The sequence below is a fragment of the Hetaerina americana genome, unplaced genomic scaffold, assembly GCF_022747635.1.
Source record: "Hetaerina americana unplaced genomic scaffold, ioHetAmer1.1.p SCAF_1, whole genome shotgun sequence".
NCBI lineage: Eukaryota > Metazoa > Arthropoda > Insecta > Odonata > Calopterygidae > Hetaerina > Hetaerina americana.
The window spans coordinates 109,300,002-109,327,238 of NW_027286069.1; the positions used below are offsets into that span (position 1 = coordinate 109,300,002).

General features: G+C 40.8%; 3 protein-coding genes across 5 annotated transcripts in view; 1 reads left to right on the forward strand and 2 right to left on the reverse strand.

Moving 5' to 3' along the window:
- Window positions 1-21,283, reverse strand: part of KaiR1D (Kainate-type ionotropic glutamate receptor subunit 1D) — a 135,206-nt gene extending 113,923 nt beyond the window's left edge. For 2 of the 3 annotated variants that reach the window (XM_071594469.1, XM_071594466.1), the window contains exons 1-5: window positions 21,206-21,283; window positions 20,872-20,955; window positions 20,444-20,615; window positions 20,086-20,340; window positions 14,172-14,326 (exon numbers count right to left, since the gene is read on the reverse strand). The gene's annotated coding sequence lies outside the window, so the exon portion shown is untranslated. Of the gene's footprint in view, window positions 1-4,762; window positions 4,845-14,171; window positions 14,327-20,085; window positions 20,341-20,443; window positions 20,616-20,871; window positions 20,956-21,205 lie in introns of those variants that run through there. The other variant, XM_071594457.1, reaches the window with a different exon arrangement.
- A 128-nt stretch (window positions 21,284-21,411) lies between these two features.
- On the forward strand, window positions 21,412-25,796 carry LOC139695687 (ras-related protein Rab-39A-like). Its single transcript, XM_071594472.1, has 3 exons — window positions 21,412-21,632; window positions 21,711-21,820; window positions 22,041-25,796. Exons 1-3 carry the CDS (start codon window positions 21,525-21,527, stop codon window positions 22,846-22,848), a joined length of 1,026 nt encoding a protein of 341 aa, XP_071450573.1. The 5' UTR covers window positions 21,412-21,524; the 3' UTR covers window positions 22,849-25,796.
- Window positions 25,784-27,237, reverse strand: part of LOC139695671 (uncharacterized) — a 28,656-nt gene continuing 27,202 nt past the window's right edge. Inside the window, exon 7 of the mRNA XM_071594471.1 lies at window positions 25,784-26,370. Within this exon, the coding sequence (XP_071450572.1) occupies window positions 26,264-26,370 (107 nt within the window). The 3' untranslated portion in view covers window positions 25,784-26,263. The remainder of the gene's footprint in view (window positions 26,371-27,237) is intronic.

Here is a 27,237-nt window from a genome sequence, read left to right on the forward strand (position 1 = left end):
TCACTCCTGCTAGGAAGATTGGAGAGGAAAGGTGATATTTATTGTTCGGAAATCAATTTGAATGTATTGAGGGGATAAAAGTTAGAGAGTCAGGGTGTCGATTGCCTAATTAATTACGACAAAATATTGCACAACGTTATTAAAAAAAGCAGGAGACAGGCATTTGACTAGTGAGGTAGGAAATATATAGTATTCAAAAGCTGTATATAAATGACACTGCACAAGTAACGGTTTTACTAAGTTTTGTACAGAATGGACATCGCTACGTTTCTTAGCTTCTTTCAGCGAAACAACTCGACAACCTCACACCACATTAAATTGCTCTACATATGAGTACTTTCAACTCCCCTTCAATCCATCAAAAATCCCATCCATTTCCTCTCCCCACCTGCCCTGCTTAACGCCCCCATATTAGTTTTCCACACTCCATCGCCACTCAAAACGTTCTCCATCAATATTTCCTACCTCTCCCCTCCACCATCCCTAACACTCCTTGAATTGTTCTCCTCTCTGTACATTCCACCTTTGAGACCCTTCTCCACACGCCAACATCTCTACAACACGCCTCCAATCTACACTTATTTTCTTGACCATGATTCCGTGCCGCACAAAACAATGCTCCACATCAAAGTGCATTCAAAATCAAAATTGCATTGTTTGTGTGCGATTGAGGTACATGTGGGTCACTGTTTCCCAAACACACCCAAGTGACCTAAGGTGTGTCCCTATCTTCCCCTTACTTGTAACTTTGTTTTTACCTACCCCCCTATGAACAAACCTAGTGCCAATCAAGTTTACGGCCTCGGCTATTTCGTTTTCCATTGATTCACCACCGTACGTACGTTCATATAAAATTTGCACACACATGTATCTTTCCATTTTTTAATGTGAGAGTTAACACTCTTTTAATGAAATCTTCCAACCATATGCTTCCCTTATAAATACTACGAATTGATCCATTAAAAACTCTAACCTCTACATCTTCTTAACACCTTAGCAGTTTCGCGGGGATGTTATCTATCACCACGGCATTTGCTCATTACAATTCTCTTTCAATATCGCGGTTAAGTACGCTTATACCTAAGCTTTACCCATCTCGTATATCACACTCTCTCGCTATGACTAAACTCATTGGCCCAATATCTTTGCTATATGGATCCTCAATATATTCTTTTTGTCTGTCTTGAATCTTTGCACGTTCAATTAGCAATGCTGTAAGCGTATCTTGAATAGTGAGAAAGGACGTTTCCTTCTAAATTCCTGAGAGTAATTTCGCTTTCCTGCATAAGTTCACCACTGAAGGCACCACCGTTCAAGTGCCTAAAAGGAAGCTGGGTATACTAATGTTGGGATGGCGCCAGGTCGCATGAGACGGTCGTATTACCGGAGAGTCCGATTACAATGAATATTATTTCTGCTGTAGTGCCCATCGATGCGTTGACAGGAAATAAAAAAAAACATCTATCGAACGATACTTTCGTCCCAGGACATTTCAAATTTCTCCAGCAAAGATATCAGTGTGTGCACCTAACGATGAATAATGTCAAAAGCCACACTATAACTTCCTTTAAAGGCAATAAAGTTTATTTTTCACGTGCATTTAAAAAGTTTTATTTTGTCATTACTCATCATGGAACAATTCCACAAAGTTGCGCCAAAAACTATTAATTAATATTTTACTGTAGTGTCTGACGGAGGAGCTGCAGTCGGCGAATTGAAACTCTTCTTCAGGTTTAACCTCAGGATTTTTACTTGGAGGAATGTGTAGATGGAATGAAATTAAGAATTCCTTAATGAAATATAAGCTTATAGTTTTAATTTTATTTTAATCATACCAATCTTTGTGAAGATTATAATGATTAATTTCCAGATTAGACTCCACGATTTCATTCTTTCCCCATCAAGCCAGGGAAACTGCACGAGTGAACGTGGCCCGGTGGGCCAGAAGTGTGAGAAAAAGCGGAGATAGACATGGAAAAGGACATGCTGCCCGGAAGTTGATTCGGAAAAATGTGTAATTTCAAAATTGAAAAAAAAACTTGAAAGTCAAGACGTCAAAATACACAAAAACCTAAGATGAAACCACTGCTAATCGCAGTGCCGAGAGAGCCCGAGCGTAACTAGAAGGAAAATGAAAAACAATCACCCCATTTCCTCAAAACTTCCTTGCCAAGAGAACCGGGCAATAATTAGCATATAAAGTTGAAAACAATCCCGTAGCCGAATGCAGTGTGCGACCGCGATGCACGGTCGTCGCGCCCAGGAGGGCTTGTCCGCTTGGGATTGCTCGAATGCTGCCGACCTGCGGCACCCGAACGAGTCCCAAGCCGACCGACCCCTTGCGCTAGTCGGTCCGGGTACAACAGTGCCCCTTGGAAGTCCTCGGCAGTTAGGCTCTTTAGCTTTCTTGTCGTTTCTTGCTTTATTGTGTCCACATCTTCCCAGTGATGTCTCCTCATCAAATTTTAGCATTTTGGGAACAGGAAAAAGTCGCAGGGGGCGAGATCTGGCGAATAAGGAGGATGATCAAGGAGGGTGATTGAATTTTATGCCAGCAACTGGCGAACAATCAATGCTAAATCTGCAGGTGCATTATGGTGAAGGATCCAACCAATAGTTCCGTTAAAATAGTGTGCACTGTTGATTTTCCTAAATTTAGTTCATCAGCTTCTATCATTCGGACAGTTTTTCGACGATCGGTAAGGACAAGGCACCGCACGCGATCAACGTTCTCGTCAACACAGGCGGTTGAAGGTTGTCTCCGCCTTACATCATCCGTGGCGTCTTGTCCGTCATCTTAAAAAGCTTAATCCATTTGAATATTGATGTTTCTTCAAAGCACTATCACCGTAAACAACTGTCAACATTCCAGTAATTTCTTGATAACTTCTACTGCACTTCACCAAACAATTAGATGTTGATTCGTTGCTCCGTGATTTCTTCAATTTCCATTTTCGACAAACAGTAAAAACAAGGACAACAGAAACTAACATAACAGGCACCATACACACAGCTCGACGATCCGTCAAGCCCAAACGAATTGCGACAAAAGAATTGCGCTGGGCAAAGAGGCTTTCACAAGGAGGGAGTTGATGACAGGGAAGTTGAGTAAGGATATTAAGAAAATACTCGTAAAAACTTTGATATGGAGCGAGGCAATGTACGGCGCGGAAACGTGGTCATTGAAGCAGGTGGATAGACGTGGATTGGATTGGGTCTCATGCATCTAGCACCGCTAGTGGGCGGCGTTATAGTCCGCGTAACGGCCGCTAAATTGCACCAGTTCGCGCATTTATCGTACGCACTACGTAATAGGTACATTTAAACCATTAACAAAACTTTCTCAGTGGGTAGTTGCGTGTCTGGGAACTGGGAGGAAGGCGGACGGGGAGGATGGGTTACAGGATGTTCTATGAAGGTTAATTCTGATAATGCTCATTCATAGTTTTCCCATAACGTAACGGGGGTCGACGGGAAGAAGAAGATAGTACCATCTAGATGGAAAGGTTCCGATTTAAATCTGAACTTATTGGAGTGAGGGTAGAAAAAAAGTTAACATTTCCATCATAAAGATTTAATATTTCACGACAATGGTTTCGATGATGCGCAGCTTCGAAACCATGGTCGTTTATTATTAAATCTTTATGGTGGAAGTGTGAAGCTTCTATTTACCCTCATAGTGAAGGAATTCCACAAAGTTAAACCTACAACTGTTATGTTTATCAATTTAACTTAAAGAGCAAATATCTAAAAAAAGAGTCGACATTTCAAAAGCAAAAGGCATAAAAGTGCTCGAAAAAATAAACTACAGAATGATGAAGCTAGGCTTGTATTTGTTCACATAAAATGCATAAATTCGATATCCCAGGCCGACCAATTGTTCCTTCTGTTAACTCGCCGCATACAGAAAGACTCTCCGTCTTTGTCTTTGACACCTCCCTCCAACCGATGGCCCACTCTCTACCGTTCCGCGTTGAAGACACTTGCCATTTCCTCAAACCACCTCTCTCCCCCTCCGGACATCCAAATCGCCACGGCCACAACAGACATCGAATCCCTCTATACTCCATAGAAAAAACTGTTTCACAGAAACAACGCTACGGACAACCAAATGACTCGAGCGAATTCAAACCCGTACTGAAGGCGGGTTACATGTTCCCCTGCCGCCCAGCCCAGCGCCTCCAGTGTCGCCAGATCGAACGGTACGTTTCCAGTCTCATTACTTCATTTACAGACCTAGTCCATCTCAATCCCTCACTCTAAAGGCTTCTCCTCTCTCACTGCCCATCCGAACGCCACGAACTCCCAGCGCTGAGTTTCCTCTGAATCTCCATCACCTCATCCTGATCCACAACTCCTCCTCCTTCCACGATAAACATTACTTCCAGATCAAAGACTGTGAGATGGGAAGTAGGTTTAGTCGCATACAAATGATTAGGGTACTGACTTCCACAACGAGTGTGCGGGCTCGATTCCAGGCAAAGGACGAATTTTCCAAAGGTATCCTAATCCATGCTTTTTGCGTCATTTGACGCTTCCAGTTGAGTGCGCTTCCCTTCGGAAGGGGCGCCAAGGGTGACCCCTTGGCGCCTTTCGTTACCAGATTATGCCGATGCGGACACTGGATTTCTCTCCACCCAACTTCCCCCATTCCCTGAGCCTCCGCCTTTCGCCCCCAACCCATCCCCGACGGCAGCCGCCGGTCGCCACGTCGCAAACAAACCCTTATGGCGGGACGGGGCCTCTTCCCGCCGTCAATTACCTCACACTTGCTCTCCTCGCTCTGCAACCGGAGTCTCTCCCGGCGGAGTGGGATTCTGCTGGCTGCGATGCGTCTGCCTAGCGGCCCACGAAGAGGCGAACTGGTTAAGCGTCTGGGCAAAACGGTAGCGCACAGTATGAGCGATGGGCAAGTTGATCTCCTGATCGCGATTGCTCTTGCCGTTGCTGGGTCAGAGGGGAGAAGACCAGTGACCCCTCCCCTCCCTGCAGCTCCAACGACGAAAGAAGAAGAAAAAAGAAAGTGTCCGAAATCTTCCATCTCCGTCGCGATCACGAGAGGGGTGTGAGTGGGGGGCGCCTCACTCCCTCCAGTGGCTTCTGGCCTCGGGTCCGCTCCTCCCTCCCTACGCTCCCTCCTTATCCGACGAGAATCGAAATGATTTCCACCACAGAAAATGAGCGCATGTCTCCATAGAGGGTACAGCGGACATTCTCAAACAAATCTTAAGTGAAAAATTCCTCCCAGTAAAAAATTCCGAGATAAAGTAGTCCCACAATCGGATCTCTGGGCGGAAAATGTCGCTCGAAGTTGGTTACCAATTGCAGGGGCGCGAAGGGCGAGAAAAACATGAGTGAATGGGATGCTAGAAAATACCAAAATAGAGAAGGAAAGATATACTAGGGCTCAGCAAAATAAAATGAGAAAAGTTTGGGAGCAAAGGTGACATATCGCTACCATTAAGAGACGTCCGGAAGATCTCACAGGAGTAGGAATGATCCTGAAGAGGAGAGAAAGACAGAAGAAATTAAAAGGCTGTTGAGAGTACAACGAGAAGACTGAATCCTAATGGAGGAGGTAAAAGGAGAGCCTGCTGGCGCTTTGAAAGCACAGGCCTATATTCAGCTGTACTGAGGTGGAAATAAAACGGGTATTTGTACAACTGAAAGAAGTCCTTCGCGGAATTAGGAGTAAACATAATTGCAATGGTCAATTATAATGCAAAGGTTGGAGATGGAAAATATGTAAGCAGCAGAGGTCGCTTCGGGCAGCGGATAGATTAAATGCCCAAGTACAAAAGCTATTTGAGTTCCGCAAACAAAATAATATGCTAATGGTGCACACCATCTTTGAGAAATATTGACCCAGGATATTCACGAGGAAGATGACGGTAAGCAGAGCCAGAAACCCATAAGACTAAACCTTAGATGAATACAGGCATAGTCAAGTGAAGCAGTTCTAGAGGTATCCCGGCTCATATATCAATTGTGACTAAAACCTAATAGTCACGGAGAGCAACTGAAGTGAGACATTATGAGCAAGAAAAACTAGAATTGTGATGGAAAACGGCAAATTCTGAAGGAAGCAAAACACAAGAGAAGAACCATAAATGGTGTAAAATAGATATAGGGAAAGGCACCAGCATGGAGACCAGGCGAATCCCGGTCAAGGCGAATGATTTTGACACTCGGAAAGTGTTGCCTTGTAATGCACAATTAGCGGATGACTCCGTTAAAAGTTACTTTTGTGGCATCTCCCGCAGTTTCTTGAATTGAGAAAAGATAAAACAATCTCAAGTACACAGTCACGGGAGAGTAGCTCGACATTAACATAGAACAGAGCATGGGTAACGACGCATGCAAGAAAGCTCATAGGAAAAAGAAAATACTAGATCCAAAGAAATGAAGGGGCCTTAAAAAAAGTTAAGAAACCAAATCATTCGAGTTTCAGAAGGCCAATGAAGAGTGGACGGAAAACTAATGCGAAGAAATCAACAACATTAACAACAAGGAAAAAGCGAAATAGCAAAAGAGGCCACTATAGAGAAATGAGAACGAAATAACATAGCGAAATATGAGGAAGGATGAACGTAGAATCTCAATCGGTTACAACACCAACAAACAAGGTGGACAAGCTACAAAAAATTAGAATTAATTAAAAGAGTACTGGGCAAATGGGATGAAAAGGTCAAAGACAAATGTTATCTGTCGCTGGTTAGACCTCACTTAGAATATGCTGCAAGTTATGGAATCCTCACGAAGTTGGATTTATTGCCGAATTAGATCGCGTGCAGAGTAGAGGAGCTAGATTTGTAAAACATTGCAATGATAAACTTAGCAGCTTATCAAAAAAATTAGTGCAGCTAGGCTGGGAATCACTCCCGGAGCGAAGGTTAAATTACAAATTGCAGATCTCTTGCATACATTTGGAAGGGCTTCTCTTTAGCAGTGATGGTGAACATATATTAATACCCCCATCGAACTACGGTGGGAGAGATCCTGTCAATAAAATTAGAGGGATTAAGGGCAGAAGAGATACGTTTAAGATGTCATTTTTTCCACTAACGATAGGGGATCATATTAACTTCGTTCGTCCGCGGTGGTGTAACGTTCGGGTAAAATTATTCTGGTGTGTACTCACCCCCTGCCACACACCCTGGCGGTGGCTTGCAAGGCATACATAAATAAATAAAATAAAACTTGGTACATAAGCCTTCCGAAGCCAATCAGTAAGTACCTGTGGCGGATTTAGGAGGTTAATTGAAATGAGAAACATAGGAGTCTGCACTGAAGTACAGAAGACAAAGATGACGAGACGCATTTTAAGGAGAGGAAGGACCAGATGGGCAATCAGGCACTCACACCTTGGACGATACGGTTACGTGAAGAACCCACAATAGAAGAGAAGGGCTCACGGTGAGGTAAGACTTGAGGCAAATACGCGAAGGACAAGTGAAGAGCGGAAGAGCAGCGGTCAGCACGTTTTACGAAGTTAGCATTAGAGAAAAGGGCGGCTGCAGTCTCGACCAGTCTTCGAATGGAAATGCTCATGACGACGACTGATAACACTCAACGATTGTGATTCATCCCACTGTGTTAGCAAAATGACAGGGCCAAATTATTAAATTCGTCGATCACCACAGTTGCTATAGGTCATTGCCTTGAAAACGGTCGTGCTCAGTACTTCAGAGCAATGAAGATAACAACATAAAACTTCACCATACACTTCAGATTTCTATAATATTCCCCTTCTCTTCCTTAAAATTAGCATTCGATAAAATTAAAGCCGAATTTATTTTCAAATTGGTTGGAAATATTTTTATGTAGAGCAAGTAAAAAATAAAAAGGAATTTCATTGCTAATACGAAGATGATAATATGTACATCCAATAATGAATAATGAGAAACAATTATTAACGTCAACATGTCGCACGAGCTAATGGCATCTCTACGGGCGAAGCAGCAGTCGGTCGTGGCCACCCAACAAGAGTGACCACGACCGAATGCTACTGCGTGGCCGAGTAGTAAAAGTAACGAATATCAAAGCTGCTATGCCGTTTTAAAAACATGGATAATTTCATGCAAATGAACTTCACGAGCAGCTATAGCCATATTTTTCCACTTGTTTCGGCAAAATGAAACACCCGTTACGTGATAACAAGTGGTACAGCGATGCCTCGTTACAGAACCAGTAAACATCTGGAATCAGCCCAAACAAACATATCCCTTTTCTGCACTCAGTATGACCATAGAACAGGCAAATGATTCAAATTCCAGTTCATACATCAGCTCATCCCCCTGCTCTCAAATTTATTCAGCGTCACGAAGGCCGATGGAATTTCGTTTCGCAGAGGGGGCGAGGAAACTTATGAAATATAATTTTGATTAAAAAAGGTATTGAAAACAATATGCGAGCAATCAAAAATGAAAATATTTGTTCATACAATCACGAAAATGCGCCACTCAACGAACTTGCCTTCCACCGCGTTAAGCAATTTCCCGAAAAATATGGAAAGTGGGCAAGTTGCCGACCCCGGTGGCGGCGGGGTAACGTCCTCATCTGCCATTCCAAGGGTCGCGGGTTCGATTCCCGCCTGGGTGAGTTTTCCTCCACCTAGGGCTTGGGTGTTTGTAAATGTGACTATTGTTATCGTTGTTAATAGTTCGATGTAAAGGCCAAAATGTGCTGTTTTCGGACTCATACTGAATAAATAAATAAATAAATAAAATAAAATAAGTTTGACGGAATTCGGTTACCTGCGATCCCCTGCCTACAGGGTCGCACCCAAAAGTGGTAGGGCTGATTTTCTCTGGCGCGAACGGAGCGGTGGAGAGGGATCTGCCTGGCTAGGTAAGGTGGAGGGGGCTTTTAGGAACAGACACCAACCTCAGTCGCCTGCGGGCTGTCGTTGAGTGAGGACACCGTTTTTAGTGAAGCAAGATTTTTGTCCGCGTCGAAAAACAAAATGAATCTGAATTTTGAGCTACGTTATTCCGTGAAGTTTTGTGCGAAACTCGGGAAGACGGCAACTGAGACCCTCGATATGATCAAGCAGGCTTATGGGGACACTGCCTTAAGCCGTTCCACAGTATTTGATTGGCACAAGTTGTTTAAAGAGGGTAGGGAGCTCGTTGAAGACGACCATCGCTCCGGACGGCCGTCGACGGCAAGAACCGACACGAATGTGGACAGAGTGAGGACACTGTTGAACACAGACCGACGCTTAACCAGTGAAGAAATTGCAGACCAGTTGGTTCTGTCTGCATCCAACGTCCAACGCATTATTTCACAGGATTTGGCCACGCGCAAGGTGTGCGCCAAGATGGTGCCGAAAATTCTGCCATGGCGCGCTCGTCGTCAGACAGCTCCTGGCCAAGTACGGCGTTGCCACGTTGCCGCACCCGCCCTATTCTCCCGATCTGGCCCCACCGGACTACTTCTTCTTCCCCCTGATGAAAAGACAGCTCAAGGGGCGACGTTTTTACTCGATAAAGGCCGTTCAAGAGGCTTCGACGAGGGTCATCAACGGCATCCTCGAAGAAAATTTCCAGCGGGCGTACGGGGAATGGGAGCAACGTTTTACTAAGTGTGTAGCAGCTCAAGGAGCATACTTTGAAGATTATTAAGTCGATCTAAGTATATCGTCATTAAAATTCTTGTAAAAAATCAGGCCTACTACTTTTGGGTGCGACCCTGTATGTTGACGCAACAGGACCGGGTAAAGGCGTGGTAAGTCGGTTGGTCGAGCCCTGGGCTTCTGACCGGAGGGCCATAGTTTGATTGCGGGTGACGGTTAAGGGCACAGTGAACTTCATCCACGTGGTGTAGTCCAGATCTCCCAGGGAAGCCGCAATTAGGCGACACACAGAAGATACGACATTGTCCCCTACCCTGCTAAATGATTCGCGAATTCCGCTCTCGCCGCGCAGAGATCTGTATCAGGTGAGTTCAAGAATCAAGACGTCTTCGGTTTGAGTCCCGTGGTTTAAAAACCATAGCAAGCCATGCCCTGCAACAAAGAAATCCGAGAGTGGCATTGCGTCAGCTTCCCTTCGAATCCCCTTTGGACCTTCGGCCAGGGACGCTATCGCCGCGCTCGGGAGAGAGAGAGAGAGAGGGCGCGGGACCGCAGTCGTTCGACGCCGGGTGCGGTGACCTCCGCGGCGGACAGCTGCGACGACGAGCTTCTACTGGACCGATTTACGGAAATCACAGATCCTGGGGATGAATTAATATTTTTCAATAATTGTGCCTCCGCACAGTACATGAGTATCGTCCCTCCAAATGGGCGATCTCATCTCCAGCTTCTTTCAACTCTTAACAGCATTTCTCATTGAGTCGTCAAAATTGTCGACTACTAAGTTCCCAGTTTTTGCAATGCATCCACTGATATCATTTTATCTTCAATGCCAATTCCACGACGACACGCTAAAATCTTCTGTACGAGGGTTACTATTTATATTTTCAGCCTAATAATGAAAATACAGTAATTTATTGTTGAAAATGGCTTTATTGTTTTTCGACGTATCCTCCATGATAATCAATACACTTTTGCATGCGCTCGAACCAATATTCATAACACTTTTTCCACTCCGATTGAGGTACCTCCAAAACCTGGTTTTTGAATGCATCGACGGCTTCTTCAGTCACCGAAAAGGTTGGCCACGCAATTTGTTTTGATAAACGGGACTAAAAAGAAGTCATTTGGTGCTAAATCAGGCCTTTACGGAGGATGACCCATCAATTCGACGTTTTGGCCAGCCAAATCGGTAGTTGTTCCAGCAAATCTGTGAGAGCTTGCATTGCCATGGTGAAGATTGATCCTTCGTTGCCGCTTCTTTTTCCGTATTTCTCAAAGCACTTCTGGCAAACAAATGCTCTTTTTCCATTCAGAATTTACGGTTCTACGTTGCTCTAACGGTACGGTTGCTACAGGTTCAGTTATTCTGAAGAAACGGGCAATCATTAGCTTCGATGTCCTTCGTGAACGAATCACTTTTGTCGGATTTGCCACGTCTTGGAAGACCCATACAGTGTGGATTGCTGTTTTGTTTCGGGCTCATACGCATAGACCCAAGATTCGTTACCTGTGTAGATGTTATACACAGCTTTTGATGCACCGTCATTGTATTTGTTGAGCATTTCTTTGCACCAATTGACACGGGAATCTTTTTGAGCTTTTGTCAAATTATCGAGCGGGATCCAACGCGGACAAATTTTCTTCACAGCTAAATGTTCATGCAATACCTTATTGATGCTTGCCATACAAATCCCCAAAGATGTCTCAATCTCACGATAAATCACATGACGATCTTCCTTAACTAGTTATTGCACAGCATCTATGTTTTCTGGCACAACTAATTTTGGACGACCTTCACGACTTTCTTCGCTGAGCAAACGGCGGCCATGATGGAATCGTTATACCAGGGCTTCACACGTCGGAAGTCGTAAAAAATCATCGCACGAAAGTGTTCACGAGTTAAATCCATTTTTTCGCCCAGACAAAATTTTCGAGTCACTGTAAACAACACAAGTTACGATCGAATGACAAAATATTTTGCAGAAAGTTAGTGTTAAAAGGGTCAAACTTTCAAATGGAAACGTCGTCTGAAGCATTTCGTGTTCTCAAGGCTCAAAATATAAATAGCAACCTTCGTAAAATTCATTAAAAGCACCCTCAACTCAAACGCTGGCTGAACTACAATCGCCCATCACGCCAGACCAATCACGACCCACCCGTACGCACGGATTGCCCTCCACGCGCCTACTCCCAGTTGACCCCTCGCCGACCCGTCCCTTCCCCCTTCAGGCACTCCTTTCCAAATCACCTACCAAATCGAAGACCACTCTCCCTCCGTAGAGGAAAACGACCGCCTTCTGGTGTTTTGTTAACCTTATTTCCATGTTGGTGCCTGAATGAACACGCCTTTTACTCCACGCTCGGTGATGTTTCCAAACATAGATTTCCAATTCGTGCGAGGACCAATTCGCTAAAATACATAAGTCAATAGAGACATTGGAATTAGTCACGAATTTTCCAGAGGGTCCTCAATCAAGAATGATAATGAGCGATCCTTAGCAGCGAGCGGGGATGCCGATGGGCTGCAGCGGGGCAGGAGGCGGGACGCGTCAGGCAAGGAGACCGCTCTGACCAGAAGAAGCGCGATTACTCCATCTGCATGATGATCCCCCAGCGGAGCCGCGGGGGGAAGGGGGCACGGCGGGCGATGGGAGCGCTCCTGGGGACAGTGGGGTCGCTCCAACCGAAGCAACATCAGACAGAGAAATGGAAAGGAGTGGTGCACTTGATATGATAGCGCTTATAACATCGTCCATTTGGATTTAAGGGTACTCATTGGAAGAGAAACGGTCGCAGCACACATGAAGTGGAACCACTCCATACACGTTTAAAGTTACTCCAAATGGTGCCCTTTTCATGTTAGCTAGCCAAAATTAAAAGGCCTCATTGTGGAAATTTTCTGTTCAACATTTCACTAGGTAATACTCACTTTTCCGCGAAGTGTATACCATGTACAATTTCACCAAAAACCACCAACACTTTGTCCAGTTCCACTTGAGTTGCTGCTTTCTCGTCTCTGAGACGGGTTGGACTTTGAAATCAATAACTTGCAGGAATCATCTTCCTGATAAATTCATTTTTTTATATTTAAGTATTTTTTTAAATTCTGAGAAAGCCGCGAATGCCGTCACTGCGTTCGCGGCTTCGGAAAGCTTGCGCTTTTCTCATCCCCATCTACAAATAAATAACAAGGATTCGAAAATTCAAAACGACTTACGTCAGGCAACTGAATAGCATATGGAGCAATACACTCGAGGCTGTTATCCAAAGTGCCGAAAAATGCCCGAAGAGTTGTTTATGCTCCCAATGGCCGTCCTCTGGACTGCATTCATATTATGAGTACTGCTATCGAAGTTACGGCGACACGTTCAGGCGCCACGAGTCACTTAAGGAAACCACAATATCTTGGTTTAATTGGAGCAGTCCCTCGCGTATAAATTTATAAATAAATTTTAAAATTCCCAATCATTTCACACGTTCACGATCTATAGTTACTTTCTGTTGGAAAAAAGCTTAAGGCGACGAAAATTTCATTTCACCTACCTTATACTGATAAAATCTACTTTATGCTTATATTAAGGCAAATGGGCATCATTATAATTTAAATAGCTTCAAAACTTATTAAATAGATAGACCCATTAAAAAGTTATTGACGAATAACAAAGAAAGTATCATTGATACTCCAGTTACTGTCGTCGAAGTTTGAAGTGTTTAGTTTTGATAATGCGTTTCGTTTAATTTCTATAAATTGTAAAACGTTCCTTACAGAATGAAAATGAAAATTAAAGTAGATAAGGAATTTAATTTTTTTTCAAAAGATCGAAAAAACGTGTACGTTTTGAACGACAGACGACAATAGGGAAAACTTGATTGATACGAGCACTCCATTAAGCGTCCTTTAAGGTTATAAATGTTCTCTACCACAACAGAATATATCTAAGAGTAATATAACTATTTTTTTGTGGACAGGTATCAAAACTAATTGTTGTTATACAGACTATATTTAAAATACAACGAAATTTAATACATTTCACAATATACAAAATATACTATTACCTTATACAAAAGAAAACAATCTTATTAGAAGCTATATTGATTGTTTAACAACTAATACATATTATAATAACTTATTAACTAAAAATGCACATAACATAATAATCGACAAAAACATAATAATAACATAAACATAACGCATAATAATCGACAAATAATTGACATTATTACTTCCGAATTACGCTTAAGTATTGGGTGAATCTCGCCCATCATTTCTAACTCCTAAAACAGTAGGTTTATGGTGGCTGAAGTATGAAATGAAAGTTTTCGGATTTAATTTATGTGAAAAAACGCAAAAGAACAGTGAGTGAGCACAGCTTTCAATGCGGTGCAATACAGAGCACGAAGCGGAGTTACTACAGAAAGTTGCAGAATGGTGAGACACACACTGCTGCGCTGTTCCGAAATCATACAGGTCCTGTAGGTTCAAGAGGCTTTGGCCGCAGGACTTCAGGCGACGTAAATGTGGTTTGAAACAAACATTAAAATGGAATCAACTCAGGGATACACGGAAAAATGGTGGAAAAAGAATGCTTGCCTGAAAAGCCAAAGATGGGATGAGGATGCCTGGAGGTCCTTGCCCATCTACATATAAGAATGGATGCTTTGCCGGATGAGGGAACTGCTGAATATCATCTCATGGGAAGTCATCAACCAGTCAACAATTTCACATTGCCAGTATGTTCCACTGAGCTGTAAGTAGAAGTTTCTTAGTGACAACCTCACAGCTCATTTGGAGTGAGCTAAAAACATTGCTATATTATCAGTATTTTGTACTGCAGACAATTAAGCAGTAACTTTCATGACTTAACTGACTCTGTGATATTTAAATGGAAAACAGCCCATTGACCCTTTAGGCTAAGATATTAGTTACATCCATGCACTCACCCACCCTCAACACCATTACCTTTCCAGACACTGGGTAAAAAAAATTCTCATTTTTAGTTTCACTTCTCCCATTTAAGATACACCATGCTTCAATACTTCATTTGCCTCCAACACAGCCAAAGAAGGGAATGATGGCCTTTGTTTTGAGAACAAACAAGAGTAGAGTCGAGTGTCTGGTGATGAAAACCTGCAACAGCATCACAACTATTCCCCAACCCCCTTGCAGTTTTAACTTGGAACCAGTAGACCATAATTTCCTATTCAAAGAAGTGAAATCCTCTCTCGAAAGACACCAACATGGGTCCCTAAGTGCCATCCAAGAAGGTTGCATGCATACCCTTATCTGGAATCTGCCTACCAGGGAGCCTGGAAGTCTTGGAGAAGCCACTGGTAAAAGTGTATCAACACTCAAGGGATGTACTTTGAAGAATATTTCAAAGTACATCCCATGAAAAGTTTTCAGTTATCGCTCTCAGTTCACTGTGTTAAAATATCTTCTTGGAATTCATAAACTATACGGATAGATCCTGATCATACTCCTGTGTGTTCCTTTCCATTTGAGACCTCATTATTGCTATGGACTCGCGTATACACATCCTCTTTCTAAATCCCAACTGATCTTCTCCCAAGTACTTATGTGCTCTCTGCTCCATACCATTGTTGATTATCCTAAGTAATCCAAAATAATACATCTGATGTGCATGAAATCAATGTCCCAAGCATATTCCTCACATGCATCTTTTCTCTTTTTTGGAATGGTATTATTACTAGTTGAGCTAACATTTCCTTCTGGCCTATTTCCTCCCTCATAAATGATATGAATGAGTATATAAAAACTTACCCTTCCCTTATCCATTTAGCTCTGGAGTATGTCCACAGGGATTTTACTTATTCCTGGAGCCTTCTTCCATTTCATGATTTTCTGTCTCACAGTCAAGCATTCCTGGTCCTAAGGTATCCTTATCAACATCAAAATTCATTGATACATTCAAACCACCTGGCCTGTTATATAGCTCCCATATATACTTTCTCTGTCTAGTCAGAAGCTGTTTTACTTCATTAATATTTTACCATTTGCACCTATAATAGTGCAAATGAATACCCTTTCTTAGATCCAGAATTTCTTCACCTTTTTCTATGATGAGCCCATTTTGCCATGTTCCCAATAATTCTGCAATCAGAGAGTTACTGGAGACATGGCAAATGTCCGTATTTTGTGCGTCAGTAGGAGGACCCCTTGATAGCTAAACTAGCTAAAGAACTCAGCCGGACAGCAAGGAATCTGGGTTTGAATCCCAGTCAAGGTGAATGATTTTTACACTCGGAAATTTTTGCATTATCTCCCAATAAACTCTGAATTTACAGCCATTCATCCTTAAATGGAAAAATATGAGGCATGAAAATATGTGAATAATTACATGATCTTACAATAAAGTACTCAATATAAACATATCATCTTGAAGTGTGAAATCCTCTCAATTATGGTGGAAGACATCATAAGAGACTTTCCTCCCCTGCCACCATTTGATTGCACTCAAACTCAAGTGCAAATAGCACCCATCATCGTTTGGTGGAATCTCTTCATTAACAGGATTGAAGAACCACACAATTCAAAGCATATCACAACTGTTCTGCATTCAACATCCATCCATACTGAGAGCACCCATGATACATAGGGTGTCAATCACTTCGCTATCCAATTCACTGGAAGGATGTAGTAGCAACTTCATCAATCTGCAGACTCTCATTTCTCATGATTCACTTTCTCTATTTAAACTTTAAAACTCGAATAATGCCTTGGCCCATTGGTTGTAGCATTGCAGTTGTATGGGGTAGGAAAAATCGAAGTTGCATATTGGTGAGCTTAATTTGATGAATGTGATATGTAGCATTGTCAAGATGAAGGAGAATGCTATGATTTACAATCATGCTGTCTCACCTTTCTATCAAAGCCTCTTAACCAGCCTCCAAACTGTAGAAGTCATCCTTGCATTCTCTTTTGCATACCAAGACATACCCAATTTTGTCATATCAATTTATATGAAGCACCTGGGCTGAAGAGATTTTCCAATTACCTGAGGTGCTTCTTTTTCACCCATTAGAACTTACATAAAAGCACTGAGTCAAAAACTCTTTTGCCAGCTTTTTGTCTTTATATATCGCTCTGTCTTCAATGTCACACACTTAGATAGTAGAATATGGAAAAATAAATCAATTTCATCCATATTATGCGCTGGTTGCTGTTTTTGATAATCCACGAGAGTCTAACTTTCCAACCACATTACAATTCTTCACTTCAGTCACCCGATTTACCAAGAATTCCACAGAAAGCAATTCGTGCTATATGCAAATTTGTTCAAACCCCAGCCACTGCTCATCATGAAATGTGAAGGTCCTAATGCATAAGTCATTTGCAAGGCTTATGCAAGGCAATTGGCTTGGATATTTTAGATATAAGTAGATTTTCTTAGATCTAACCAGTCTTTTACTCAAAAGATCATAACATTGTCATTGAAAATTCCAATGTTATGGACTAATAGGGCTACTCAAGTTGTGGATTAAGTCATATTCAAAAGACCATGAGGATATACTCACTGGTCTTGAAAATGTTACCATAGGAAAGTCCACATCCATAGGATTGCCTTGGGGCTTCATTCTTGACCCTGTACTTTTTTGTATTAAAATCAATGACCTGTTTTCTGTTTTAATGAAAGTAAATTGGATCAAATCAATTTTATGTCTGGACAATACCAACATACTATTTTCTGTAACCTGCATCATGAATTATCTTTGAAGAGCACATCAGCATTGCAACTGGCGATACATCGGTGCAAAGAAAATTGTGTAATACTAAACGATGACAAATCCCAGAGAATACATTTCTCTCTCATTTCATCAAAACCCAGTCCCCCAATAACACTGATAAACCGAAGCATAGAATATATCACAAACACAAAATTTCTTGGCATCAATTTGGACTTAAACTTGACATGGGATGCCCATACATCGTAAACTGCCAGTCAGGTAAGTTAAGTTTGACATATTTTCTCCTATGAACTTTGAAGTAACCGTAGGCAAAGATGTTCTACTCATACCTTATTATGGCCTTATATACTCCCATACTTATTACTTGGGGCTGATCTCCTCCCTCCTGAGTCATATTTACACAGCAAAAGAGGGTCGTTTACATCTAAGCCTTAGATTTCATCTGCCCATTAACACTTTCAAAATCTTGGCCTCCTAATGCTTCCATCCATAAACATTCTGTTCCTGGGGATCTAGATGGTGCGGGGGCTAATGTACTGACTTCCCACCCAGAGGGTGCGGGTTCAAATCCCGGCGGTGTTGAATATTTTTCAGAGGTATCTCGATCCCTACTTGAGGTGCTTTGTGGAGGGCACTTTGAGCGGCTACGCCGTCCGTCGGATGGGACGTTAAGCTGCGGGCTCCTTGGCGCCTTTCGGAAAGAGTAGGCTAATGCCGATGCCGGGTTTCTCTCCACCCTTCATCCTTTCCTGTCCATCCCCTATGGCGCAAATGACCTCAGCAGTCGGTCGCCTACCCTAAAAACTACTACTACTACATTCTGTTCCTAGTAATATATATGAAACACTTGTCAGATGTCCAGGCAAATTCTCATAACTACAGTCACCATACGAGAACCCAGCTAAATCTGCACATTATCTACAATCATACCAAAGCTGAAAGCGTGAGAACTAAGCCAATGGGACCTAACCTATATAATGAATTTTCACAGAAATACAAAGACATAACATAAATAACTTGGTACAAAAGAAATTGGTGTAAAAGCTGTCATACACCAATCCTTAGACAAATAAAATTATTATTATACACGGGAGGGAAAGAGACCCAGTAAGGGGTGACAGCAGCGTTGAAAAAAAGGTAGGAAGACACAGTAAACATAGAGCGGCCGAGCTATGGATTATGATTAATGGAACTAAAGATTAACCAATGCACTTAGTCATTATTAAAGCCTACGGTCCAACAAGTAATAAGGAGGAAAGATTCTAGAAAGATGGAAAGAATACACAGAGGTACTATATGGTTAAGTTATTAGGCCAGCAAGTTACAGAAGGAGAATATGATGTACAAGAGGAAACCTTAACCCCAGGCATATTTGATGGCAAGATAGAAACTTGCAAAACAGAATGTACAATAAGGGCATTGAAATCAAACATGGCCATTGGGATGGATATCATTCCTAATAAACCATTTAAGGGTTCAAGAAAATAAGGAAGAAAGTTTATAAGGGTCGATTCATGGCGTTTTTGAGGGAAGAATTTGTCCACAAAATTTCATTAGATCAGCCTGTTTATAAAGAAAAGGGCAAATTCATTCAGCAATGTCCTATTTCATTCTGCACACAATATTCTCTCAGGCATAAACAACCAAAGTTTTTCAAACGGTTCTTTTTAGCAATGATCAATTTCCATTGAAAGCAGACATATATAATTAAAGCTGACTAACATTTACAAAATTACAGAATACTAGGATCCTTCTTGCCTTCTGCCGAACATTAAATGAGTCAGTGATTCTGTCCACACCCTCTATCATGCAACCGATTCACATTTTCAATTCCCCTGAAGTTGGGTGATTTCTATGAATAAACACACTTCTGTGCATTGCTTCAAAGTGACAATTCAAAGAGTCACACAACATTCACACCTGTGCACCACAGTGGTCACCACCATGCCAAAGTGGTGCCACCAACAAGTCTTAATCTTGGTGGTCTCGAATACCTTTACACATGCAAGGATGGTCAAACTCTTACATATCCCTGTGCATTAGCAGTTATATCAACTGTAATACACACGATGCAATTAGGCCAAATCCAACATGGTAACTTCAGCAATGGACAGAAAGGTTTGCCCTGAAGATGACAAAAGTGTAAAACTAGGATATGAACAAAAATTCACCTTAAACTATACTTTAAGTGGACTTTTCTTAAACCACCGGATATATGAATATCTATCTTATTTCTTCCATGAACCCAAGTCAAACAAAAGTTGAATTGAATTCATCAAACAATTAATTCAACTTGCTAGAAATTAGCTCTCCTCATGTAAACGGCACAGAGAAATATTCAGATAGAAACAAGTGTCATAGCACCCACCTTCAGCAGTCATTGAGCATATCATGTTTCCATGTATTCACTAAGTTTAAACTTGCAGTCATTTCCACCACTAATATATCATTGATAGTAAATACGTTTCCACGTAAATGGTATCCCTACTAGAGTAATATTTTCACTGCAACATAGTCTGCTCCAACGTTAGCAGCATTTTAGCAATGCATTACATGCACATAACCATCACATCCAGAAGGTAACTATTTTCATTCATAACTGCGAGCATAACAGTTCTTATTTTAAATTATGGAAAATATTCAACATCAGTGGTTATTATATATTGAAGGTAAATTCAATAGTTAATTCATGAGGATGCTGGAGAGAGGGTTGATTGAATTACCTGTACTCACTTAAGTGAATCTGATATGCAGAATATCAAATATCTATTTTCGCTGAATGTGCTCAGAGACATCACCTGGTTTAAGACTTTCAGCTGATGCCACAATTTTGCATCCATTAGGCCACCACCACATCCTGGCCAAGAATGAAAAAACCCTAGGCCGCAGCCATTTGAAGCAACCAGTAGATTGAGAAATGGGTAGCTCCCATAACAGGAGTGTCTGTCAAAATTTCAGCAGGAAAACCGGCCTAAGATAGCCTTTGTCCCTCACTCCACTACTGGTATTGCCCATGATTGCCTTGGGATCTTGTATGAAGAGAGAAGCAAACACTGGAATCGAGAAAACCACTTAATTTACAAAAAAAATGCTTACGATGGATTAAAACGTTAACAGAATTGCTCCATACTGTATATTTCTTCCTCATCTTCTTACCGATAAATCTGAAATATTCGCTGGCTTTGCATTCTACAAAATATTGCCCATAGTCACAATGCACACCTTTCTTCAAAACAATAAAAGTTCTTGCCCGGTCATCAGACGGTACAGGTATTATGAGCCGTGACTTTTATTTTAGGTCCTCAGTGTTTTCAGGAGGGAATACTGACTAGATAGCATAGAAGAGGCACGTGACTTTATCAAAATAAATGATGACCTCACAATCGAGCTTATTCAAAACAATAACTGAAGGAATGCATATATCCACGTCATTTCCATAAGCAAATTCATCATTTTCACTGGTTACCTAGGCTACCCCGAAAATGAAATTACGGAAGCTAATGTAATATAATTCCATCGACTAATGGAAACTACAACGGAAAGTTATATTAATCCCAGAATTAACTTGAAAATATTAATCAAACCTTTCCATGCCGGTAACTTCTGGACAGGAATGGGTCATCCTTTGTTCACTGTATTATCTCGTTCGAGCGGCTTACGTTGCCACCCTAACGGAACAAGTGTAATGTTATTTTATTGATAAAAATATGAAACGCATTGCTACACATGGGATATAACAAATCAGCTTTTCAATAAGCACACATATGAAAACGAGCAATTATCTATAACACTAATTTTGGAGTTTTGCAGTCCACTACAATCGAATTATATATCCCGGGTTTTGATGTTCGCAGAGAGCGTTTCACGAATACATTAAAATCGACTCATTGAAGGAGTACGAATCCAATTGATACTTGCCCAGGGTTAATCTCACACAAAACTTCATATTAGAAATGGGTTCATAAGGTGCACCATGTCAAAAAGAGCAGTACTATCTTGACGGCGCCATTTTTGAATAGGAATGATTTTTTTTTTAGAACTGGATTGGTTGAAAAGGGAAAACAAAATCGCAACGAATTTAATCAGATGTAGCCAATTATCTGTTTCCAAACAGTTCAGCGAAGAATAGCAAATAGTCTCCATTGTCAGGGTCATGTTTCTTTAGATTTGGTGATTCTCAATGAATACGCAATTATCTTTGGCGTGACATGCAAGTTCGTAATAATAAAGTGACATAATGGTCGATCCCGTCTTTGAATATCAATTTCGACTCATTCTAATTGGTGATAGTACTGTTGGCAAAAGTTCTTTGCTGAAGTACTTCACAGAAGGGAAGTTCTCACAGGTTAGCTTGATACCAATTAGCCTAATCTGTTAAGTTGACAAATTTCATATAAATATGTTACCTAATATACTCTTCTAGGTTTCAGATCCAACTGTTGGTGTCGACTTTTTTGCTCGTCAGGTTCACGTTCACGATGGGACCAGAATAAAGTTACAACTGTGGGATACGGCTGGACAAGAGAGATTTAGGTAAATAGTGTATTTTCATTTTTCTTACTCGTATTTCATTAATCCAGATATCATGCCCATTTTGGCACATAAATGACAAAATCATGACATCGAGAGATTTCCTATTGCATGTTAAAGTATTATCCCAATTTAGTGTGTGAAAGGATTTTACTTAAAATCATGTTCATTGTGCGACCTATTTTAAAATATTTGTGACATTTAGATATGATTTCTTCTTAAGGTCCATCACGAAATCTTATTATCGTAATTCGGTCGGTGCGCTATTGGTGTACGACATAACCAATCGTAAAAGCTTTGAAAACCTGCCTGCATGGGTTACCGAAGCCAGGCGACATATTCAACCCCACGAACCTGTTTTTGTAGTAGTTGGCTGCAAAGTGGATCTCGCCAAGGGCGAGGACAATGAAGGAGATCTTCAGAGAGGAGAGGCAAACCAAGGTAACGGGAGCACTCCAGTTAGGGGGATAGTCAACGCAAACTATGTGGGCAGGGCCGGCAAGGGCGATGACGTCGCCAGAGGCTCGAGGAAGATGGGGGAGTACGAGGAGGGGGACGACTCCCGCGAGAGCATCCGAGAGAAGCTGTGGAAGGCCTCGGCCAACAGTCCATTCGGGGTTTCCCCGCAGGACCTCGGGATCTCCGCCGGGGGTGGAGAAGAGAGGAGGAGGAGTGGCAAGCAGCCGCTGGTAGGGCCCAAGAGTGTTGCTTTCGGCAGTCCGTCCAAGAAGGCGGCGAGGAGGGAAGTTACGGCGGAGGAGGCCAGGCAATGGGCTCAGCAGAACGGGATCAAGAACGCCATCGAGGCGTCGGCGCTGACGGGCGCCAATGTGGAGGAGGCCTTCCGCATGGTGGCTCAGGAGGTCTACGATCGCGTGAAGGCGGGACAATATGAGCTGACTGACGGGTGGGACGGCATCAAGGCGGGCGGCTTCGTCCAGCAGCAATATAGCGACCTCATGCCGTCACTTCACAGTCAGTCTGGCGGCGGGCTGGCGGAAGGGGAGCCAGCTAGGACAGGGTGCTGCTGATGACCGTCCGAGGAGATCGACCTTGGAGGGCGGGGCCCCTTCTGCCGCCCGCCATTGCTACTGTCATTATTACTATTAACCTATGTGTTTGAATAAGGTGAACCTCTTCATATGTGTACAGTTTAACCTCCATTTAATGAGGCTTTTTCTCTTGGTACTTCAGTTGCAACGAAGTAAATTTTGTTTTGTAGCACCTAGCATAATATGCAAGGGTGACACATTTTATATTTTATTTAATCACTGTATTCCAAAAATGGTAATTTGGGACACACAAGATGAATTTCAAATATGCTTAAGTAATTTAATGCTGAATTTTGGAGTAATTCTACCTTTTAGAATTCATTAATCTCCAAAATGACCTCTGCATTATAGAATGAGAAATGGTTTGCACTCCAGTCTCTCACTAAGTAGAAGTTGTACTGCTTTTGCAGTCATATTTCATTTGCTGACGTTTGTAGTGCTTGGCATAACATAGAAAAATTTCTCAACCACCTCCTTATCTTTTTGGCCTCATAATAAAATAAAAAGGAGCTCGTGACTAGATTAGTATGCTTCTCAATGTGAGTGATTGTCAATGATTTTGATGAATAACAAAGTTGCTCAGTTTTATAGTGAATACATTTTTATAAATGTGCAGCATTTTGATTTTAATACTTAAAATCCTAGAAATTATTTTCTGATCACTTTGGCACATTCATTTTCTGCTAGAATAGATGTGACCTTTGTAAATTAAGGGTGAAAAATTCCTTGATTAAATATATAAAGTAACAAAAAATATGGCTGTGAAAAGGGTTGTATTTTGGTGAGTGTAGTTAATTACATTTTAGTCATTGAACATAGTTTTGATTCAGCGAAACCATTCATTGCATTTTTCTTGTGAATAGCTGCACCTATATTGGTACCTTTAAAAACTTTACCTCAAAGGTTGATGGTTCAGTTGTCAAATACCTCCTATGTTAGTTCACACATTGTTTGGGAATTTCATTTGAATTGGATATATATGCTATGGAGTATTGGCTGAAGTGCTTTTTTGGGGAATGCCACTTGATCATTCACGAATGCTGTGTTTTGTCAATTCACATAATGCCATCTAGTTCACATACTCCCACCCTTCAGGTCCACTGGTTACAAGTTTAAAAAAAATCTTTTTTCTTACAAAGAAATAAGTGTTTGCCTTTGGAATTGTGTGTATTTTAAACTACAGTTGAATGATTAATGCATTTTATTTTACTGTGAGGTAGTGAAAGGCTGGGATACCGTCATGGAGGATGACTTTTATGCAAACATTTTTTTTGTTCAAAATGCTTGCACATTATGAAATGCCTTCCTTGCCATTTTAATAAAATGATTTTCAAGCATGTTTCCTCGCCGTGTGTTTAAGAGGAAATTTGTTTGATTCCTTCATTGCACTCAGAGAGATTTAGAAGGCCTGCTAAAAAATGAGACAGGTCCCCTGTATTCCATGTTGAAGGTGTCAACTTGGATTGGAATGATATTTGGTTTTGCTAGATAACTTCCTCTCTACTCACCATTTGACATATTACCTCAACCTAATTGCTTTGCCTTGATGCATTAATGTAAAAGTGCACATCAGAGGAATGCTGGGTGCACAACATAAGGTAAATTTACTGTGCATCTGCAAGTTCCCTGTTGGTTTTATGTATTTTATAAAAGAATATGCTTTGTTCCTCAGCCGTATATGTATATATGTGTAAAGACAAATCTTATGTATCATCCATGGGTTTTACTTATTTATTTTAGTGGACCACAAATAAGTGCTGGGTCAGTGAAACTGCCATAGTAAGGGACCTGGAAAACTCCCATGAGCATAGAAATTAGATCATAAGTAGTCAGAACAAGTCTGGCACTTTCCAGTGAATTACTTATTATGGGGTTCATTTTCCCATTCATCGCCATAATCGGCCAGTGATTTTTTTTTGGAATCGCCTTTCAATTGACATTTCCAAAAGCTCATTAAAACATAAAATTATCAGGTGACATATCAATGTAAAGAGAGATGACTCTCTCCCCAGTTGCAATTGCCAGGGTATTATAAATTCAGTTCTGTCATGGCAAGTTGCCATTGTTATCCTTTCTTCTTCTTCTGTTGTCATCCCTCCTCAATCTGTCCCTTAAAAGTATTATCCCACAACCCTATCTTATCATTTTGTTATCAGTTCATTGATTTTAAATACTGTAATGGGGGAGTATAAGAGCACGATTTTATTTTTCAAGAGATGCATGACGCTAAAGAAAAGACAAAAACAATGCAGTAGATATGCAATGTGTGGATATGTTGTCACTTTGGGCCTTAACACTGATAATAATGTGATTCCTTGAATTTGTAGGCATGAAAATAAATTGCAGTCAAATGAGTTATTTTGCGAACACTGAATAATGAGCATGTTATGACACACAGTACACACAGCACACAGTACAGGTGTGCAAAAGAGAACTCCATTAGAACAAATGCATAGGTTTCTGCTTAGGCCTAGGCAAGTGTGCTTAATGCTGTTCATTGAATGGAATCAACATTTCTTTCAAACTCATTTGATAAAAGGGACAGTTCCTCTAGGAACAAAGGAGTGTTGCAATGCTTCCATCTTCAACTAGAATGCATAATCTCTTCTCTGCAAGAATGCATTTTATTGTTACTCCATAAACATATTTGGCATGTTTTTATAAAATGCATAGATAACATAGTTTTATTTGCGGAGTAGGTCTTACTAGGGGATTTGTGTGGAAGTAAAAAACAGCATCGTTAGTCAAAATCATCGAAAGTATTTCCCATAAGGTCTATACTATAAATATTTAAGGTTTCATCTTAAGTCACAGAAAACCTAATCCACTGTACATTTTGTAATGAACCAAACTTATGTACTTGCAAGTAATTATTAATATCCTGTAGAGGTGGACATTAAAGGAAAATAAACCATTCTTTAAAAATACTTATGGCAATATAATTTGAATAATGGAATGGAATCCTTTTCCTTTAAAATTAGTTGTAAGAATTTAAATGAATGAAACGCACAGTGCAAATAACGTGTAATGTTTTTGCTGCCATGCTTTCCCTCCATGAAATTAACTTTCCTATTTTAATTTCATTTGTTTTTTGCCCAAAATGTGTAGCTCAATATTTAACTAATATGTAATGATTACATAAAACATTGCTTTCACAATAATGTTGAGATAACATTTGAATGAAGTATTTATGGCATTATTTTAACACACTTTTCCACATGATATATATCTAATTGAGAAAATACAGGTAACTGTCTTTAATTATGAAAAATTTTATTTTTAGATAAAAAAAGGTTTATAAATTATAACTTATGGTTACGTCACCTTAGGTAGCCTTTTTAGCAAATTTGTGGCAGTAGGAAGAGGTAACACAAACTTTGAGCACATAAAAACATCAGAAGCCTGGCCCAAATACAATAAATTCTTCCCTTGTGAGCCAATATGGCTCCCCACGATGGTGAGTCCGAGGTAGCTGTTGGGACTGGGCACCACCCTGGACCTCTGTGGGGAGTAGAGGAAAATTATAACACCATCAATGAATATGAGGCATATGAAGGATCAGATGACAGTAACATGATTAGTACGAATCTCTGCCTAGTTATGTTTTGCATGCAATTTGGACATTTACCGTGAATGTAACCATTAAAATATTTTTATTAATCATTCTTTCATTTAATCAAACCTTCAATTAAGAGGCCGGTGCTCATGAGACCTGTCAACCACAGCAGATGAACTATGATGATGATGGTAATAAGAATTGACATGAAGTACAATGAACTTTTCCCAGGTAACACATATTCTTCTTCTTCAAAGTCAAGACATTTCAGTTATTATTGGATTCTTCATGGGAACAATGTGAGACAGGTATTTGACAGGTCACTTTCTTGCAAGTCAAATCTCTAATTATCATGCTATTTATGTACATAAATGATGAGACATGCAGACCTTTTTAAATTTAACGCAAATTGTTCTAGATTTACGGGCAGGGTCACCATCTTCCTTTTCTGCAGCATACGACACACACTTTTCTCCTCAACCCTGACATTTTTATAATATCAACATAATATTACTCCATGAATATCTCCTCTTTTCTGAATTTCATGTTATCACCCTAGGTCAATTATTAGCTATATAAAAATGTGCTTTAATTAAAAAATGGCTGATTTAATTTGTTGCTATCAATTAATCAAGAATAATTTAATATTTAATTGGCCAGAAAAAATACACCCTGCTTAGGACACAAGTGGTTTTTAAATAGTATTTTATTATATTTACCATGCATGGTTTTATCTATCTTGCAAAAAATATGAATTAAAAAATTATAACAACTGATAATCATATGCATAATTCAGCTTCAGTTATTGAATT